Source organism: Oryctolagus cuniculus, chromosome 3 (genome assembly GCF_051225735.1).
Source record: "Oryctolagus cuniculus isolate XC-2025 breed Fujian yellow rabbit chromosome 3, ASM5122573v1, whole genome shotgun sequence".
Classification (NCBI taxonomy): Eukaryota; Metazoa; Chordata; class Mammalia; order Lagomorpha; family Leporidae; genus Oryctolagus; species Oryctolagus cuniculus.
In genome coordinates this window covers 81,993,559-82,015,033 of record NC_142869.1, presented here as the reverse complement: position 1 = coordinate 82,015,033, position 21,475 = coordinate 81,993,559, and the positions used below count along the sequence as shown (strand labels likewise).

The window sequence follows — 21,475 nt, the reverse complement described above, 5'->3', positions numbered from 1 at the left end:
TTCAACTCCTAGATCCAGTTCTTAACAACAGCTTCCCACCAATGTAGATCCTGGGAGACAGCAGTGATGGCTTAAGTAGTTACATTCCTGCCACCTATGTGGGAGACCTGAATTTCACTCCAGACTAATGGCTCTAGCCCCTAGCCTCAGCCCTGCTTAGCTCCGGCTATTGCAGAAATTTGAGGAATGAACCAATGGATGGAAGCTCTCTGTCTTTCTGCCTTTCTCTTCCTGTCTCTCTATCTCTCAAAAAAAAAAAAAAAAAATACAATCTGTATTGTTAAATTTGGTTTCCAGGCAAAATGAGAGTTATTTAATATTTCTATTTTTGCAATTATTTTGTATTTCTGCATCCCAATTTTTATTTTTAAATGAGTTAAACACCTGATTTTATTAAAAAATTCCTATATTTCTCTTTCAAGATTTAAGATAGGTTCTACTTTTATAATTATATATATTATAATTATTTAGACTTGGGATTATGTTTTCATGTTATATACTTATTTCCGACTCATTTCTAATAGACTACCTATTCAAGTGCTCTGAAGTTTTAAAAAGGACTTGGCTTATTTATTTATTTGAGAGGCAGAGAGAGAGAGAGAGAAAGCGAGAGATGAGGGAAGGAAGAGAGCAAGAGTGTGAGCAAGAGAGAGAAAGCGATCCATCTTCCATCCACTGGTTCATTCCCTAAATGGCCACAGCAGCCAGGGCTGGGCCAGACAAAGCCAGGATCTAGGAACTCCATCCCGGCTTTCCACATAGTGGCCAGGGCCCAAGTTCTTGGGCCATCTTCTTTTGTAAAAAGGTGGATCACAAGCAGAGCAGCCAGCACTGGCACCTGCGCTCTGATATAGGATACCAGCATCACAAATAACACGATGTTGGCCTCCTGATTTTTTAAATCCATCTCTCACTTGCAATATATGTTTGAAAACTGATGTAAACATAGGTAGCTTATATCAATTAATCTCAACAACTTGCAATATATGTTTGAAAACTGATGTAAACATAGGTAGCTTATATCAATTAATCTCAACACAAATGAAATTTATTGGGTATTAAAATTAAAATATAGCAAACATTTCCAAGCTCAAACTTTTGCAATGTCTCCTTAAATGTCCCAGAGAAAAAAAAGATAGTTAGATTTTCTTTATGTTTTGTAAATTGTTTTGTTCTTCTTTGAAGTTTTTGTTGGGTTCAAAATGACTGGGAAAGATTCACTAGAATGTTCTCAGGTGGTGGTTCTTTTGTGACTTTTTTTTCCTTGAATCTGTGATTTACAGCTTTGAGTTTTATTTTCAGTGCAGAAAAGTGAGGGAAGAGAAAAATAACTGAAGCTCCTCACAGCTCTGATTGTCCCTAGAGCTTCAGAGAGATTTTCCTCCTATGATTGCAACGCCTGGCCCATATCTCTCCATATTGTCTTTAAGAACATCAGAAGATAGTTCAGGGAGCCTCCTTGCACCCTGACAGCAAAGTCTCAATGGCTGTCACTTCTCTAACATCTCTGACCACTTCTTAACTTTCCGATTCTTACTGCCACTCCTCAATGTAGTATTTCACCAAGGCAGCTTTAAGATCTTTCAAGTTAGTTGTCCTGCATGTCCCTACTAATCCTGTCTGTCTATAAAAGTTCATGTAAAATGGAATGAAAACATAAGCTTACTTTGGAGCCAAAAAAATGACATTCATGCAGAGGAATCGTCATAAAGTTCATGGGAAATGTGTATTATGTGTGGGTTTCCAATTTTTTTTTTTGCACCAAAATGAACTCATCTTTTAATTCTATTTTACATGAACTTTTTGAAGGGTCTTTTGTAGTTCATCTTTATCTGCAGTTTCACTTCCATGGTCTCAGTGGTGAAGTGTGGTCTGAAAAAATTAAATGGAAAATCCCAGAGATTAACAGTTCCTAAATTTTAAACTATATGCCATTCTGAATGGCATTTATCTTAGGCTGTCCTGCTCTGAAATGTAGCAGCTGATCTTCCGTCTGACACATCATGGAAAGGTCAACAGATGCCTGAGGCTGTATCACAATGCCTAGGACGTTCACCTCTCGTCACGTCATCACCCAGGTGCTGAATCGATCATGTCATCACAAGAGGGGGAAGACAGTGTAAGATGAAGAGCATATTCACATCCCTGTTACCACAGTGTATTATTACAATGTTTCTGTTTTATTATGCTGTTAACATACTACTGTGGCCTACTTATAAACAAAGCTTTATTACAGGTATATATACACAGGAACAACTATTCTATATAGGCTTATGTACTACCGCAGTTTCAGGTATCCACTGGGAGTCTTGGAATGTATCCTGCACATAGAAGACTGCTTCCTGACTTGTGATCAAACTCCTTCCCTGGCAAGCAGGGACATTCCAATTCTGGATCTAAATTCCATTTATAGCTAAATTCGTTTCTCCTTTACCATATTTGAGCATTCTGGTCTCAGAGCCCTTACCTATGTTCCGTTTTCTCTGGTACTTTCTCCTAGTGCACCTTTAAACATATTATTTACTTTCCAAGAATCCACCTTTTTCATGGTATTCCCCTGATTACACTTCCCAGAAACACTTCATCCCGCCTCTGAATTCCCAAGGCGCCTCCTTAACTACGTTCTAGATTTTGGGTCCCACTCTTCTTATCCCCACCATTGGACCATGTTACACACAAAGGGTGGGGATGGTATCTCACTCTCCAGATCCTTCAGAGTCTTGCACATAAGAGTGCATGATGTTACACAATGCTAAGCACTGAAAGGCCTTCTAGATAACAAAAAAAAAATGTTCATTTTAAATACATGGAGGACATCAAATTTAGCACAGAAGCTCTCATTCTAGAAGTATTACCTGAACTGGTCCATCAATAACTGAAGAAACTCAGTTATTTCATCCATATGACTGAAGCTAGCGAGGTGTGCTCCCAGTGCCTGGCAGAATCTTTCAGCTTCTTCCCAGTTCCTCTTTCTCACAACTCTTTCTATATGGAACACCTGAACAAAATAAAATGTTATTTTGTTTTCTGATACAATCCTAAAGTATTCATAGTTTCAAAGACAATTACAGGGGCCGGTGCTGTGGTGTAGTGGGTTAAAGCCCCAGCCTCCAGTGCTGGCAACCCATGTGGGCGCCAGTTCGAGTCTCTGCTGCTCCACTTCTGATCCGGCTCTCTGCTATGGTCTAGGAAGACAGTAGAAAATTTCCCAAGACCTTGAGCCCCTGCATCTACGTGGTAAACCTGGAGGGGACTCCTGGCTTCGGATCAGCCCAGCTCCAGCCATTGCGGCCATTTGGGAAGTGAACAAGTAGATGGAAGACCTCTCTCTGTTTCTCCTTCTCTGTGTAACTCTGTCTTTCAAATAAATAAAATTAAATTAAAAAAAGAAAATTACAGTTAAATGTGTGCATCCCTGAAATACATTCTTACAAGTGTAATAAGTGCATATGTGTACTGAGACACAGCTAATTCTTGCTTAAAATGTCAACTAAAGGCTGACACAGGTGCTAGCCACTGTTGTCAGATGGATGACCTTCCTCAGCCAGGCGGGGAATTGCTCCAACAAGATACCATGTTTTCCTATGTTCCTAGGACTTGAAATGAACTAGGAGGGAAGACGATGCATATGAATATTTTGGGACAGTTCTGTATGATAATATTCTAGCAGTATAATTTTGAATATAAGCCACTGAGACCTACACAAGAACAGAACTACTTTCCGATAAAGAGAAAGAGCAGTTTGCTCTGGTGTATGAGCATGGGCAGAAGGTAGCAAAACAAAACCTACTACTTTGGACTGTTTCTTTGGTTTGTGATGATTAATTTTAAGGCAAAGGTGGTAAAAGGGGAGGTGCAGGAAGAGAAGATGACATAATGGTAAGCTGATCACTGGTCCCAAGTCTTCAGTTCCTGGGATGTAATCATAACTGTCCTGGCCTCCTGCTGGGTGGAATACACACCTTTATACCTCACTGTGGGGCCTGCCTAAGTGATCCTGTGCCTTATGCTGTGACCAACAGCACAACAGTGGCTGTAAAGTGAACAGAGGTCTGAAACAGGGTTATGTGGCTGGATTTACTTTCTTGGCCTTCACTGATTTACTGTAAGAAAAACAAGCCTCTGATAGCAGCTACCCCTCAACTTCATCCCTTGATTGAATGGCAACAGATCTCACGTCGTGGCCTGGTGCCCAGCATAGCTGACCATTCAAGCCTGAACTAGATTAGTGAAACCCCAACTGACCTGCAGACTGTTGTCATTGCCATTGAATTTTGGGGTAGTATCTAACGGTTTGTGAGACTATCTGATGGATACAGATATGAAAATAAACTTTTTTTTTTGTTCTAAGAAGTGATGGGATTCTTAATCCGACAACAAGCATTAGAAGTGTCTGAGAGCTCCAAGATGAGTACCATCATGACATGCCACTTATTGGACTTCCCAGAAAGAAATAACTCTGTTCTGGCTTTGGCTTCTGTTTCAGACAGTATCGTGCAGGGAGTAGGACTGAGCCACCTGCCACTTGAGGTTCATGCCCATTAAGGACCCGGGCTCCAACACGTTAGGTTACAAACATATATGAGGAAGAACATAATCTGTACAAGGACAGAAACGAGGAGAGTAGAAAGGTAACTTTGCTGAAGTAGTGAATGACAAGGTAACTTTACCTTATAGCAAGAAAGACTGGAGGTGAGACTATGCCAGCCATCAGGACAGGGGTCGCTTGGCTTGGGAGCTATTTGCTCAGGTTCAACAGGTCCACTCATTTTCTTGCAGATTGAAAGTGCTCTGAAGTTTCTGCAGTCCTTCACCTCCCACTTTCCAAGAGACTTCCCAGTAGACATAGCTACACACCCACCTGGCGAAGCTGGGATTAAATTGGCAAGTTTAATTAAAAATTAAATTGTTAAATTAAAGTTCAATCATGTTTTTACTCTGAGCCATGGCAGGCAGATAGAATACACAACAAAATGGAGAAAAGGGAGAAAAAGAAATACTATTCAGAATAATCATAATGATGATAAGGGTGAGTAATATACAAAAGCGTGTGCAACTTGTCAGAGACTATTTTTAAAAGGATTCAATTAAATAATCCTTACAACAAGGTTATAGAGTGGATTCTACTTTTGCAACTGAGGTGCAATAAGTATTCAGGGACTTGTCCTAGGTCACACTATCAGTAAATGGTTGATCCAGGATTATGAATCCATGTAGGCTGCTTCTTAGTATAGCATCCTAAGCCACTACACTCCTCAGGACAGGGGCTCAAGTCAGGCTAACAACATTCAGAAGTTGTTAAAAGTAAACTTCAAGGCAAAACTCTTAGATTTAGACCCAAAGGTAGGGCTGGTACCATAAAGGCAGAAGGTGATATGTGATAACACATATTGTTTACTATTTATCTTATGATGCCTACAATTTTACTTATGCATTACAACATTAAAAGGTGGTTTGTACCATCCAATCCATTTTCCTGATGAAGACTGAGTGAGCTGCCCATGCTCATACTTGGGGAGTGATGGAGTTGGGATTTGAACTAGAATTTGTTTTGTAGAAAATCATGCTCCTTTTCCATTATGCCACACTGCCTGAAGTAGACAGGAGACAAGAAGAGTCACGTACAGTGGAAAATAATGAGAACAACTTCTACCCTACCAAACGCAGAAGCCATATGTCTTATGTGTGGACAGCAAGGAGAACAAGGAATGAAGGAAACTAAGGCCACCCTACCCTGGGTAGGCGTGCTGTTGTTTCCCTTGTTCTATGCTCCTATTCATGACTTGCTTGCCCATGTAGACCAAGTTGGCTGATGCTGGGAGTAATAATGGTAAAGACACTTCAATGGCAGTTGCCTGGATCACAGAACTGAAGTGGTAGCCACGGTTGCTACTCCTTCATCATCCCTCCAATCACTGAGGCTTACCCATAAGTGTGTGATATTTACCCTAAGTTATCTGAGTGACTATTAGAGAAATCTGTGTGATTTATCTATTAAAATATTTCTAACCTAAGATGAGATTTAACCAAGATTAGCATCTGTGTTCTCTACTGCAAGTAAAAAGATAACTGTTACAATCCATACCACTCATGCTGAGTGGTGATGACCATGTGTTACAAATTTTGTGGGCATTATTTCAAATATTGGGTTCAATTATGAGCTTACACACTCCAACTTATGTGTTACAAAATATATTTTCATGATTACATTAGAAAAACATACACAAAAATGTAAATAATTCAAAGGGGAGGAAAGTGTGATGCTTTATAACAGATGTCTTATTCAAAGCCAAACTCCTCTAAAAATTATTCGCTTGGAGATCAGAAGATCTTGATTTTATTAATTCAATAAACAGATGACCTTTGTTAAGTAAATCACAGTTCTAAGCTTCCATTTTCCCAACCCCAAAATTAGAAAGGACTTTTGATATCCTTTCTGGCCAAAATGTTATGATTCTAAGAACGGGCCATCAAAGAAGGAGGTACCTTTCTCTGAAGGGAGGAGAGAACTTCCACTTTGACTATGACCTTGTCTAAATTAGATTGGAGCTGGCGAACTCAAGAGGCTTCCATAGCCTTGGCAACTCATGACTAGAGCCTCGGATGATTACTGACGCCATAAATAAGAGTGTCAGTTGTTAAATCAACAACAGGAGTCACTGTGCACTTACTCCTCATGTAGGATCTCTGTCCTTAATGTGTTGTACTATGTGAATTAATGGTATAACCAGTGCTCAAACAATACTTTATACTTCGTGTTTCTGTGTGGTGCAAACTGTTGAAATCTTTACTTAGTATATACTAAATTGATCTCCTGTATATAAAGAGAATTGAAAATGAATCTTGATGTGAATGGGATGGGAGAGGGAGTGGGAAATGGGATGGTTGCAGTTGGAAGGGAGGTTATGGGGGGAAAAAGCTGCTGTAATCCAAAAGTTGTACTTTGAAAATTTATATTTATTAAATAAAAGTTAAAAAAAATATCCTGATTCTACAGACAATCATGGCTGATGCTTTAGGATTTTTGGAGAAAGATGAACTAACTTTTAGATTAGACACTATCTATAATATGTTGCTTAATTATTAACCATTGAGAAGACAAGAAACATACTTAATTTTGGAAAAAGAAGATAAGCAGTGAGTTGAAAATGTAAAGTGCAACACAAAAAGCTGCTAGATTCTGTTGGAGACATACATATCAAGAAGAAAAAACCCATACTCGTGATTGTAGCTCCATGCTGTTAGATGGTAGCTTTGGGGAATAAATTTTCCAACTTCTTTCACCAGATTATTCCCAAGGATTTAGTAGAGAAGACATTGCCTCTGATTCTACCTTTGGTTCCAAAGAGAGATCCTTGAAGATCATTTCCTACATATTTTAAAAGTGAAGAACACCTTTGGGAAGGATGCTGCATTCGCTAGCCACTCCATTCTGCTACACTAAAGGCCAAAACACTCACCCGGCTCAAGAAAATTCCAGTTGGAAAATGTTACAGCCTGCTTTATTCCACCAACAGTTGCCCAACTATACTCTCCACGTGAATCTACATCTGTCAGGCCAGTCCAGAAGTATTTTGTTAAAGATTTATCATACTTCTTCATCATATCATTTAGAAATTCTTGCTCAAAACTACAAAAGAAGAATCAAATTTACAAATGTTTTACAATGTTTGGATTAATTTGAAGATAAACTTTTTTCCAAGGAAAACTGTTTCGCAAAAGAGCTGAGAGTTAACAGTTTACTAGTGGTCACACCTGCTGGTGATAGTCAGATTGCAGTTCTTTCCAAAGGGGACCTCATCGCTGTAAATCTTGTAACAGGCTTCTCCATGTCTCTTCCAGCCCTAAATCCGAGAAGAGATGCTGTCACAATGCTTTCCAGACTTGATGACGTTCCTCTCTGACAAGCAAGTCTCGGTTATACTGATGACATCTTACAACTTGTGGAAACTGAGGCTATGACCAGTGAATGCATACATGTGATGAGCGTGGGAACCTCCACCTCCCACCCTGATCACATGTGTGGACTCACAGAGGATGAATTAAAGACAATTAAATTAGTGTCTGGCTCATCATAAAAGTATGTAAGCTAAGTTATTTTTGAACAATAATAGTAGAGGAAGTAAAAAATCAGCATCATGGATAGTAATCATATTTGTTTGTATAAAAATTCATGAAACATTGACATTTTCTTCTGCAAGTATGCATGCCAATATCTTATGATTCACTGCCTTCTGGTTTGCTGTCATGTAAATGAACAACAGGTAGTGATTTCTTCTATTTCACAGGTCTAAGTTGTTTAAGTTTCAACTATCATTTCTAACCAAGAAGGTGCAATACAGCTTAGGATATTTTACACAGTGAGTTTACATACCTCATCTGGAGGACATAGCTTGTCAGACTTGGGATCATTTATTTTTTCTCCTTTTTTCTTGCATACATATTTAAGTTTCTTTTCACAAGATTGGACTTTCCACTGACCTAGCTTTTAAAAGATACAAATATATTTGCTCACAAAAGAAATTATTTGCCATACATTTAGAACTGAATTCACAAAAACTATGAGAAAGGTCTGGGGCTGAAGGAGGGCTGGGAAGAAGGAGAGGAAGAGAACGTAGTGAATAACTGGTTGTGAGAAAACACTCTCAGCAAATGCAAACAGGCCTGCACGGTTGTGTTTCACAGCCTGTTATCTCAGTATCACCTGAAGGTCACACTGTGGATGAATTTTATTTTTCTTGTAAGACCAACAATAAAAACAACATAGGACCCTGGGTAAAGACGTTGAAGGAAGAACTCAGCCAGTATGCCAATCTTCCATATGACATGACCAGTTTAAAAATATTGGAAGTCAACTCCCTCCTTGGCTTGGTTTCCTCATATGTAAAGTGAGGATGGTAGAACAGCTGTGCTCCATGAATTCTAGACCACAATTTTCTTTCAACTCTACCTCAGCCAAGACTTGAAAGTTTTCTTTCAAATATGCTGCTTAACATTAATTTTGCTTAACTGGCTGAATCACTGTGTTTCCTTCCAGTTAAATTTAAGTAAGTCAGGCATGAGAAGGGGCAGTTCTGGGCACCGGGATGTTGTTTAGGTATGGCATTAGTTCACTCTTCCCCATAGCACCTAATTTCCATTCTTCTACTCTTTTTTAAAAAGCATTTTGCACATTCTTTTAAATATAGCACCAATGTGATACCTTTCTAAACACATCTTTATCGTGGAAATTCTTCTAAATACGTATGCTGTGTATCGCTCCCACTTGTGTCTTTTCAGTTGGCTGGGTGACACAGTCACCCACACAACCAATTAAGAGACAACTACCCACAGGAGATTGATACAAATTAAACACAGAAAGACATATGCCAAACCTGATCAAGATACTGCCTATTTTTTGGTTTTAAAACATGTTCAATAAGTGTTTAGGCATTTTGAACAAATTCAGATCTAATTTTAAACACATTTTTTTTCACTTCTCATAGTAGGATTAATATAAACTTGATCTAAATATAAATTCATAAAGATTTTTTTGAAAAAATTTATGTGAAGAGCAGAGTTACAGAAAGACAGAAACAGAGACAGAGACAAAGGCATCTTCCATGAACTGGTTCACTCCCAAATGGCCACAAAGACTGGGGGTGGGCCAGGGCCAGGTCAAAGCCAGAAGCCAGGAACCCAACTGCTTTCCCAAGTGCATTAGCAGGGCACTAGATGAGAAGTAGAGAGAAGCTGGAACTTGAACTAGTGCTTATATGGGATGCTGGCATTGCAGGCAACCACTTAACCTGCAGTGCCACAAAGCCAGCCCCATAAAATGGGATTTTTTTTAGGTTAGATTATAGCTACATACAAATATCACACCAATGGTAGGAAACAGGATGCAGACCCTGGTCCTATGAGAAAACAGGTTATTAGGATCAGTTTGGCACAAGGGTCTCAGTTCTAAAGGGATTCTCTGCGCTCAGGCAGGAAGCAGATTATTTAGTAACTGCTGTAATTTACTTTTTTTTTTTTCAGAAGATGCCATAAAGATCATATACAAGGTTCTTAATATTCTTTTCTTGTTCATATACAAATATCCCAATCGAAGTATTATCATTAGGTATTACAATAAGAATAGAAATAAACCAGGGAGGTTTCCTACCTTTCCTAAATAGGAAACACAATTGGGAGTCTTATTGTAGGGAACATTTGGCTCATTCTCATCCCAATATGTTAGAGTCACGTCACTACCATCTGACCACTGAAACAAAGTTGGCATGTTTATGTTCTTCAGGCCTGTCCATATTTCTTCTTTGGCATCTGAAAGAAAAATGTCCCATTTGTTTAGTTTTACTTAGTGATACACTAAGTACATTTTTACATTCTGATGTAGTTTTAAAAGCCTTTAAGATATTCTTAATTAGCCTATTAAAATGTTGATAAAGCAGGCAGGTTGTGCAGTGAAGGCTTTTCAAGTCACTTATGCAAACAGAGTATGCAGCTATAGCAGTTACACTATGATTTGTAGAGTGGTGTTCTTGATATCTAGTGTAAATTAACTTGGCTTTAAAGGAATTAGGGAATTCTATGAATACAACTATAGATGTTCCAATTAGAACAGAAATACAATCCACTGCTGCCTTCACAAATGAAACATTAGCACCGTGGCAGCACAAAATAGGCACCTACTATTATTAGTGAATCCAAGGAATAGGTCATAACACTGCGGTCTAGTATATTTTTGTTTACCAGTCTTTAGCTTCCAAATAATTAGAAAAGTAAAATCATCACTGAGGTTTTTGGAGGAACTTAAAGAACTTAATTTATGAGAACAAGCAGATTATTTGATCATTGCTTGTACTGCCAATACAGAACATGTCAATAGCCACTGGGCATATGTGGCTACTTAAACACAAATGTAAATTAATTAAAACCAAATAAAGTGATAATCTAGTGCCTCAGTTGCCCTAGCTACATTTCAATTGCACATGTGGCTGGTGAGCAGTTCCAGCACCACAGAAAACCCTAAGGGACAGTGCTGATTTTTGGATCAAATTTCAATTCCACCAAGAGTCTGAAAATAGGACCATTTTACAATATCTTAAACCTCATATATAGTGTAAATTTTAAAACTTACCTCCATGATGGAGTTTTGTGACAACCACCTCCACATCTGCTAAAGAATGAATGCTCAGGAGGTCACTACCGGAGGCTTTGCATTCCGTACTCGCATTGTCCCAGGAGTCACTTTCATTCACCAGGAGATAGCAAAATCCATTATTTGGCAGCCAGTCTGCATCACAGCGGGTATCTGAATATGTCCAAACATCTGCCAGAAAAGCGGCTATTTATACTCCAGTAAAGATATATTTACTTTGAATCAATAACATTGCAAATTTTTCTTTCTTGAATCATAAGCCTTCTGGAACACTGGGGAATGGGCTACCAGATACAACAGCGACATCAATCTACGTAGTCCCTCCTGCATACATGGCATCATAAGAATCCTGCAGGGATTCAGATACTGATGTGACTTTAATGGGATGCAAATGTGCTGCACAGCTGGGCACAGACCCCAGCTAGGGAGAGATTGCCCCTGGTCGTTGCAGAGAAAAGGAAGGTGTAGAGTGAACCAGCTGCTGACAAATCTTTTCCTGGGCATCCAATTTGTTAGGTTCCCCTCCAGTCTCTGCCTTTGAGAAGATTATGAGGCCAACCCTCTTATTCCGTGGTGAGCTTAGCAAGGAGACGCGCATTAATGCCTACTATTGAGAAATGACAGGCAGAGATTTAAGGAACAAAACAGACATTTATACAATCACACCCAAGAGATGGCAGCTCAGAGGGAAAGGACTAAAAGGCATCTGGGATTCCTCTTCATGCCCTCTTGCTAGACCTACAGACATCATAAGATTAGATTCTTCATTTTGACCATGATGAACTCAACGGGAAGGTCCAATCTTTCTAGTCTACAGGAAGGGTCAGGCGTAAAACCATACAACACACTTCTACTTTTGTTAACAAACCAGAAGTGGTTTAGTTATTCATTGGCTCAGAATCAGCTGGATAGTCCACTGTATGAAAACAAACACAAATTCTTAAAAATTTGGGAAGTTTGTTTTTTACTAAAGGATAAAATCCAGGTTCATAACTGCAAGATAACTCAATTAACTTTAAAGCTCTGAAATCATTTTTTATTACTGACATATTTTACAAGTATGATAAAGTAACAGAGGGAAAATCACACATAATCAAACTTAATCATTTTCATATTCTCGTCCTTAACTCTAGGATACATATTTTCACAAGATTAAAATGATAAGTAGGCATATTATTTTGTTCTGTTCTTTGTATTTTCCTGCTGGCACAGTTATTTTAATAAATGCATATTATTCAATCATGTGGAAACATCATGATTTACTTAATAATCAGTACTGTGAGAGATATACTTAATCTTTCAGCAGTCGCTCTATTTTATTTTCATTTGTGCTGTCTCTTATGTTATGACTTTTGTTGTATGGATTAAATTAGGTTTGAATTAACTTGGAAGATAAATGTTTCCTTCCTCCATTACTTTAAAACATCCTTCTACATTTTTTATTACATACAACTATTTTTTTCTTTAAAAATTGCTTTATGCTCCTTTTTTGAATTATAAAAAAATTGGATGCTTTATTCTCTTCCTCTATAGTTTTTTAGAGCAGGACATTTAGATTCACCGATTTCACTCTCAGTTTCTCATTCCATGGAGATTCACTGGAATCCCAGGCATACCTCAGGCTCTGTCCTGGACAGTCTGAGTCCTGTTCTTCTCTGTTCTTGAAAAAACTCCTCAAACTTCTCTGCTCCTCAAAAACTTCAGCTCTGCTTGCGCTCTCACCTCCAAGCTCTTGGGAAAACCCTCCTCCTTGTCCATACAATGTTCTGCACTTCTTTCCTACCTAATTGTTCAACTTAAAGACCTACAGAACCAGCCTGACAAGGAAGGGTGCAGAATAGCCAGGTGTTGGGTGGGTGGGTGGGGCTGGGAATACATTTGCATCCACAGTTTTCAAATCATCACAGAGTCGTACAGTATGTATAGCCCTATCCCTATGGCAGTGGTTCTCAGATATGAACCTGTATCAGAAAACACAGATTGCTTTGTGAAACACAGATTGCTAGGCCCATTCCTGGAGCTCAGGATACAGGAAATCTGAGCAGGTCTTGAGAATTTACATTTCTTTTTTTTTTTAAAAATTTATCTAAGGTATACAAATGTCATGTATTTCCTATATACAGATTCAAGAACATAGTGATACTTTCCACCCTACCCTCCCTCCTGCCCACTCTCCCACCTTTTTTCCTCTTCTCTCTCCTATTCTCACTCTTAATTTTACAAAGATCGATTTTCAGTTAACTTTATACTCATAAGATTAATCCTACACTAAGTAAAGAGTTCAACAGATAGTAAGAAGAAAAAAAAACTGTTCAACAGTGGAGACAAGGGCTGTGAACAATCATTGAATCTCAAAATGAGAGAATCTGCATTTCTATAGGTATAGGTGCTGCCATGCTCTGTGGATCACACATTGAAAACAACTACTTTAGGGGAAAAAGAGATACCAGTGAATAGAAATGTATTTCTTATCTAGAACATCTCTGCCTTCATATGACATATATGCATTTTTTACCTAATATTCTTCAGTGCCTCAGCCAAAGGTTTATTTGGGTGAAGTTGTTAATACCTAGTCCTGGGGTCAACAAGTTAAGACTGTTCTGCACTGGTAATATCAGGTAAAGGAAAGACGGGAATAGACATTCGAAATAGATTGACTTGACTTAGAACACTGTGAATTTAATTAAGATTTATCTGTTTGTTATGAGAAAGATACCTGTTAACTCCGTGGTGTTATTCAATGGTTTCTTGCAGACGTAGGGTAGTAGGACCTCACAGGAATAACTCTGCCACAGACCGGACTCAGCATCCATTTTCACACAGCTTGACCCACCTAATGTAGGTGCACTGGGCTTGTCTTGAGAGGAAGGATTTCCAGTTTGAAGAATAAGGTTAGGACCAGGTTGGTATTTACAAAAAAATAATTCAGATTCATAATTCTGCTTCGATGGGAACTCAAAGTATAGTTTAAACTTTTAAGTAAGTTGAAATGCAAAGCCTTATAGACAACAATGTGCTTAAATTCTTCTAAAAATACAGGATATGGGGGAACTATGATATATTCATATTGTAGTTAATTTAAACAACAAAAAACAAACCTCTGCCCCTAGACAACATCCATGTCATATCCTGTGATAAGCAGCTGTTAATCTGATACTCTATACAGTAAAATAATTAATTATTCTGAAATGCCATTAAGGATTTAAAGATTAAATTAACTTGAAAGATCCTATTCACTGAAATATTAGAGTAATAATTTATCAATGAAGAAATTTAATTAACTAAAATTACTAACTAGTATTTTATTGAACATAACTTGTTTTTCCTGTGTACAGAATATTTTTGTACTGAAGTTAATGTTAACTTTTAGGTTCTACATCTGTCCGAAGCATAAGGTTTTATTTTTTAAAAGCTACCTAATCCCTTCTTTTAGTGAAAAAGTCATTTATTTAAGTAGAAATTTTGTTTTATTCACCATAAAATCTACCTGAGGTATTTATTTGTGTAAGAAAATAAAACCCTTATGTTGTCAGTATTTTGGGGGTGCTACAGTGGGGAGACCTTGGAGTTTGAGAATGTGGAAATATGTCTGCATTAGGGTTAAGCTGCAGATGAGACACACCATGGGCAAATCATAGGTGTGTCAAGTCTCCTACAGGACAGGCTGGCTCCTGGCCAAGCAGTGGGGCTCGTTCTGCTCTTAGCTGAAAGTGCAGGGTTGCTCTAAAGGTCAAGGACAAACGATTAGTTGCCTTTGGAATGCTTCAGGTGGCTGTAACCATAGCAAAATTAAGGACGACTTAAGAAAACATTCTTCTGAGAAATAACCACAAGAATAGTTGTCAAGACTTGAAGCTGGGCCGGTGCTGTGGTGCAGCATGTTAAAGCCCTGGCCTGAAGTGCCGGCAACCCATATGGGCACTGGTTCTAGTCCTGGCTGCTCGTCTTCTGATCCTGCTCTCTGCTGTGGCCTGGGAAAGCCGTAGAAGATGGCCCAAGACTTTGGGCCCCTGCACCCGTACAGGACACCTGGAGGAAGCTTCTGGCTCCTGGCTTCGGATTGGCACAGCTCTGGCCATTGCAGCCATCTGGGGAGTGAACCAGCGGATGGAAGACCTCTCTCTCGCTCTCTACCTCTCTCTGTAACTGTCTTTCAAATAAATAAAATAAATCTTTAAAAAAAAAAGACTTCAAGTTTTATAAACTCTCAGTAAGTGGGAGATTTTGTTTTTTGAAGCATTTGCTCTGTGCAAAATAGGTGGAAAAAGAAGCAGTTACCTGGGTCCCAGTTGAGGAAGTTTAATGGCTTGTGGTCTGACCATTCCCAGCCTCTAGCAGAGTACAGCTGATTTAAACCAATCCAGAAAACTCTAGCAATGTCTTCTTTTTCTGGAAAAATCACATAATTTAAAAAATGACAAAATTATCTGTTACTATCTAAATCAAACCTAGATTTCTACCAAAAGCAAAAACCTGAAGGGCTTGACTTTAAGGCAGGAGCTCATTCGGCAACTGTCTATGCAACACAGGCAGCTGACGTTGATGGACATCAAATTTCAGACTACGGAGAATCCCTAAGGCTGATAAGTTAATTCAATTCTACTTTCCTACTGGCTTGTCCAATTTCTTTTCTTCTAAGCCAAGAACACAGTGAAGTTCTTTCACTATTTTTAACCTCTTATACTGATCTTGAAGACTTAGCAAAATTAGTTCCCATTGTATATGTATAGATTTTGAAGACCTGATTGTATGACAGACTGATAGTTTAAATTCATAAAGCACATATTATCTGTCAGGTACTAGGGATATAAAAACCAAAATGGCAAAGTCCCTGTCCTTAGGAGAATGTCAATGTAATAGAAACAGATACAGATCCCTGAATGGTACAGTATTTCTGGTACTGGGTCAGAAAAATGTATAGGAGCTGGTTTTTGTAGGCAAGTGAATATGTGGCTCTAGGGTCCAAAGGAACATTTAGGCTAAAAACAAAAAAATGAGACTCCCCTCCCCTGGCACACATAAATACAAGTGCTACAGTGGAGATGGATCATTCCAATTTATTATTTGACAACCGGATTTCATCAGCAAAAAAGAGATGGGAAGATAGAAAAGCAGAAATAATTTAAATAGCAAGACCAATTGCCAATATGTCACTCAATGTGCATATGCCCACAAAAAACAGATGCAATCATGCTTGTAAAGGTCCATGTATATTGGAAAAATAATGAAAAAATGTGCAAATGATTCTAAGAAATGTTAACACTTTTAAAGGAAGTCAACAGCAATATACAGGAACCTGGAAGACCTCATCAACACCACAAAGGGAGAATTTGAAAAATTAATTAAGGGACCTGAGCCTGAGCTGTGGTATAGAAGGGAAAGCCACTGCCTGCAGTGCTGGCATCCCATATAGGCGCCGGGTTCTGGTCCCAGCTGCTTCACTTCTGATCCAGCTCCCTGCTGTGGCCTGGGAAAGCAGTAGACGATGGCCCAAGTCCTTGGGTCCCTGCACCTGCGTGGGAGACCTGGAAGAAGCTCCTGGCTCCTGGCTTCAGATAAGCACAGCTCCAGCCATTGTGGCCCTCTGGGGAGTGAACCAGCAGATGAAGGACCCCTCTCTCTCTCCCTCCCTCTCTGTCTCTCGCTCTCTCTCTGCCTCTGCCTCTCTGTAACTTTGCCTTTCAAATAAATAAGTAAATCTTTTAAAAACATAATTAAGGGGCCAACGCCATGGCTCAATAGGCTAATCCTCTGCCTGCGGCGCCAGCACACCGGGTTCTAGTCCCCGTTGGGGCACTGGATTCTGTCCCGGTTGCCCCTCTTCCAGGCCAGCTCTCTGCTGTGGCCCGGGAGTGCAGTGGAGGATGGCCCAAGTCCTTGGGCTTTGCACCCGCATGGGAGACCAGGAGAAGCACCTGGCTCCTGCCTTCGGATCAGCGCAGTGCGCCGGCCGTGGCGACCATTGTAGGGTGAACCAACGGAAAAGGAAGACCTTTCTCTCTGTCTCTGTCTCACTGTCCACTCTGCCTGTCAAAAAACAAAACAAAACAAAACAAAACAAAAACAAAAACAAAAACACATAATTAAGGGACAGGTAGAAGAGATAGAACAACTGGTGAAATGATCTACCAAGGACAGTTTTGATGCTGGTAAACAGGAAGAGTTAACAGGTTGGAATCTTCATAAATCTGTTGAAAAACTCCCAGAAGTAAAGCACTTGATAACAGTTTCTTAAATCCTTCCTACAAATTATATACTATTGCATTATTTTTCAATAGGTTCAAGGAAAATGTGATTAAAAGATAAGTTTATTTTCAATAAAAAAGTTTTGAAATCCAGGCACAGGAAAGGTCTTCGAAAAGTTTGTGGAAACCATGTATTATGAAGAAAACTATTCCTATATGTATGAATGGTGTAGTATGTAAACAAAAAACTGTGTCCATACTGTAACGGCTTTCAAGGGTAATTCTGCTATACACAACCTTGCCTTACTGAAGATTCTAGAACCTAGATGCATAAAACATCTGACTTCACCAAAACTGAAACCAGGGAATGGAAGGGAAGCGCTTTCCTGGGTGGAGGAAAAAGCAGCAGCAGAGAAACTGCTACAGATGCCCTCCTGCTTGTCATTAAGGAGCCGGTTCAAGGGAATGCTACAGACTCCTTCCTGTTTGTTATCAAAGGGCCAGCTGGGTCTAAGCAAATCAGTACTGACTTAGAAACCAGTTTGGTTACACACCTGCCATAAAGTCCCAGTCTCATACCTAAGATAAGATACTTGCGTGCCTCCTGAAACTGTCTTTAAGCTGCAATTCACTCATTCCCATATTTAAAGCTATCTTACCTTGCAGTTGTGATTTGTTAATCCCTGTGGGCGTAAGGTAACAGTGTGATCCCCCAAACTGCCCTGAAACTGCCTCAAAACTACATCGTTCCTGCCTTGCTAAATTTAGCATATAAAAGTAGGGAAAGAAAGAGGGCACAAGTCTAATTGAACCCGCATGTGTAAATCAACTGCGTGCCTTTGCTCCCAAAGCCTCGAGTGCCATTTGGTTTCTTTTGGTCATTGTCGGTAACAAAACCAAAAGCCACGACTTGGAGACCAACTTTTAAAGGATGGGTAGGAGTCTTGAAAGGGAATGGTGGGAACAGAGGTGTAATTACTGCTCCACTAAGCAGCAGATGTGAAGTTGGGAGAGAACTGCAAAGGAGCTTGGCTGTGAAAGAAAGAGGTAGGGCTGCAGGATCCAGGAAATGTGTTTTTAATTAAAAAAGTTGTAGTTGAGAGTGAGGTAGTGGGGTAGAAGGGAGGGAAGAAGGGAAGGAGAGGGGCGATGTAGGGAGGTAGAGAGAGAGGGAAAGGGAGAAGGAGAGAGAGCGAGCGAGCTCCCATCTGCTGGCTCACTCCCCCAAATGCCTGCAATGGAGCAGTGCACAGAATTCAATCCAGGTCTCCTACATGGGTAGCAGGAACTAAATTACTTGAGCCATCACTGGCTGTCTCCCAGTATGCAATGTTGGCAGGAAGCTGAAAGTGATACCCGAGGTGGAATTTGAACCCAGATACTTTGGCCTGGGACGCGGGCATCCAAAGCAGCATTGTAACTGCTGGGCCAAATCTCGATCCCTACGTCTATTTTCTTTTTTTAGAGATTTATTTATTTATTTATTTGAAAGGCAGCCATACAGAGAAGGAGAGAAAGAGAGATCTCCCATCCACTGGTTCACTCCCTAAATGGGCCAGGCTGAAACCAGGAGCCAGGAGCTTCTTCCAGGTCTCTACATGGGTGCAGGGACCCAAGGACCTGGGCTATCTCCCTCTGCTTTCCCAGCCACATTAGCAGGGAGCTCGATCAGAAGTGGAGCAGCCGGGATTGGAATCGGCACCCATATGGGATGCCAACTTTCTACACCACAGCACTGGCCCACCTATGTCTATTTTTTAATGGTAGCATTTAAACAAGTTTATAGCCAGATGTGGAAGAGTGAGGGGGGAGTAAGAGTAGGTGAAAATATAAGAGAAGAACAGCTGACATGGATACAAAGAGCTTGGGAGAAAGAGCTAACCAGGAAGAAACTAGGATTGACGGTATGATAAGGATAAACTTGTTAGGTATGGGCATGAGAAACCAGGGTTCCCATCACTTGTCTAAGGCACTAGATGCTGAGAAAGAAAGGGTGAGGCGAGCGCCGAAGGCAACTGTGGCTTCATCCCTCTCTTTCATCTCCCACACATAAGCAAGGGCTGCCAGGACTGATAGACGAAGACTTCGCAGATTTAACTGAATGTTAGTTTTTCTTTAAATGATTTTCGGGCATCCCTAAGTGAGCCTGGAAACTATGACATATTTTGGGCACTCCAGACTCAACCATACCCTGATATTCATAATTCTTTTGATTCATTTCCACTGGAGGTAGTACTGAGGACAAATCTTTCCAATCCCCCCCCAATTCAATACCATCCCTTCCAAGAAGCCCTTCCAGATCCCCTCCAGCAGGAAACAACTGATCCCTCTGATCCCTTTGAAAATCCTATCACTACTGTGCACTGCATGTACACATTTATAATGGGATAAACTGTAGCTTTCACACTCCTCATGTTTTGCTTCATTCTGGTGTTCTTTGTGACTTGTATTGAAGACTTCATTGGAATCATAAGACAAATTGTGACTGTTGGAAAATATGAATGTTTCTTATGCGTATTTGCCAGGTAGACATGAATGGGAAATGGACGGAAGTCCTGCTTGGTAAATATAAGGGACAGAGATTTCTTAAATGCCATGGGCAATCTGTAACTAGACTTTTTTCTTTACATTTTATCTTTATCAAGAGACAGATGATTGATAACATAAAATCCCAAATTAAATCAAGAGAGTGAGTCCACTGAGGAAGACGTTGCTGGAGTGTTCAGATCTGATCCTATGCTTCTATACCGCTCCCACAATGAGAAGCCACAGGGTCTGATAACAGTCATGTGTCTAGGAAAAGCCAAAGCCAGTGGAGACCCTAGTCCAGAAGCATCCTCACTTTGGGACACTTGTCAAAGTGAATTCAAATGAATAATCTTTTAGGATAGACGCGAATACGGAAGAATGGAAATGTGATGTTTCTGCTCTGGAGATTGCTGAGTCTCTTTTTAGGTCTCAGATGGATTGGAAAGACCACAGCCTGTGTTGATTCCCAGACACAATCCAGTGATTACATAGATACCAGTCTAGATCTCTAGGCCCTTGTATTAGTAAAAACAAAAGAAAAAAGAAAACTAAGCAGGTACAAGGTAGGCAGAAAGGAAAAAACAAAGCTCGTTTAGACTACTTGAGACTTATTTTCAAGGAGGTTTCGTATGCTTTTACTTATGGCAGAGTATTCCCTAGTCACAATCAATAACTAGCTAATCCAAAGATTTTTTTTTGTAAATAATATTCTCCTTTGTGCTCCATATTATGTTCAACCCTTGTTTATCCAACTAGATCAAATACTTTGGCTATTAAATCTGTGTCTGATTCACTCTTGTTGGCCTCACTACACCTGGCCCAATTTTACATATGGTAGTTCTCAGTAAAAGGATGCTGAATGGGAGCTGCCGCTGTGGTGTAGCAGGTAAAGCCATCGCCTGCTGTGCTGGCATCCTATGTGAGCATGGGTTCAAGTCTCGGCTGCTCCACTTCTGATCTAGCTCTCTACTGTGGCCTGGGAAAGCAGTAGAAGATGGCCCAAGTCCTTGGGCCCCTGCACCCACACGGGAGACCTGGAGAAGCTCCTGGCTTTGGATCGGTGCAGCTTCACCTGTTGCGGCCAATTGGGGGGTAAACCAGTGGATGGAAGATCTCCCTCTCTGTTTCTCCCTCTCTGTGTAACTCTGTCTTTCAAATAAACAAATAAATCTTTTTTTTTTAAAGGACATTGAATAGAAATTTCTGTTCAAGATTTAGATACTCGGCTGGTGCTGCGGCTCACTGCCAGCACCCCAGGTTCTAGTCCCGGTTGGGGCGCCAGATTCTGTCCTGGTTGCTCCTCTTCCAGTCCAGCTCTTCACTGTGGCCCGAGAAGGCAGTGGATGATAGCCCAAGTGCTTGGGCCCTGCACCCACGTGGGAGACCAGGAGGAACCACCTGGCTCCTGGCTTTGGATTGGCACAGTGTGACAGCCATAGCGGCCATCTGGGGGGTGACCCAATGGAAAAAGGAAGACCTTTCTCTCTGTCTCTCTCTCTGTCTAAATCTGCCTGTCAAAAAAAAAAAAAAAAAAAAAAGATTTAGATACTCTGAGTTTAGATGTTAACTCATAGCTTTCTTGGGTCTTGGGAAAACAGAATTTGCAATTATGCCTATT

At 40.1% G+C, this 21,475-nt stretch overlaps 1 protein-coding gene across 2 annotated transcripts in view; it reads right to left on the bottom strand.

The window, feature by feature from the left end:
- The window catches only part of LY75 (lymphocyte antigen 75), a 109,919-nt gene that overhangs the window by 69,965 nt on the left and 18,479 nt on the right, over positions 1 to 21,475 (bottom strand). For both annotated transcript variants that reach the window (XM_070070821.2, XM_089328279.1), the window contains exons 5-13: positions 15,422 to 15,532; positions 13,860 to 14,000; positions 11,123 to 11,314; positions 10,148 to 10,305; positions 8,375 to 8,485; positions 7,756 to 7,844; positions 7,461 to 7,630; positions 4,671 to 4,870; positions 2,856 to 2,998 (exon numbers count right to left, since the gene is read on the bottom strand). In XM_070070821.2, coding sequence (XP_069926922.1) covers positions 2,856 to 2,998; positions 4,671 to 4,870; positions 7,461 to 7,630; positions 7,756 to 7,844; positions 8,375 to 8,485; positions 10,148 to 10,305; positions 11,123 to 11,314; positions 13,860 to 14,000; positions 15,422 to 15,532 — 1,315 coding nt within the window. The remainder of the gene's footprint in view (positions 1 to 2,855; positions 2,999 to 4,670; positions 4,871 to 7,460; positions 7,631 to 7,755; positions 7,845 to 8,374; positions 8,486 to 10,147; positions 10,306 to 11,122; positions 11,315 to 13,859; positions 14,001 to 15,421; positions 15,533 to 21,475) is intronic.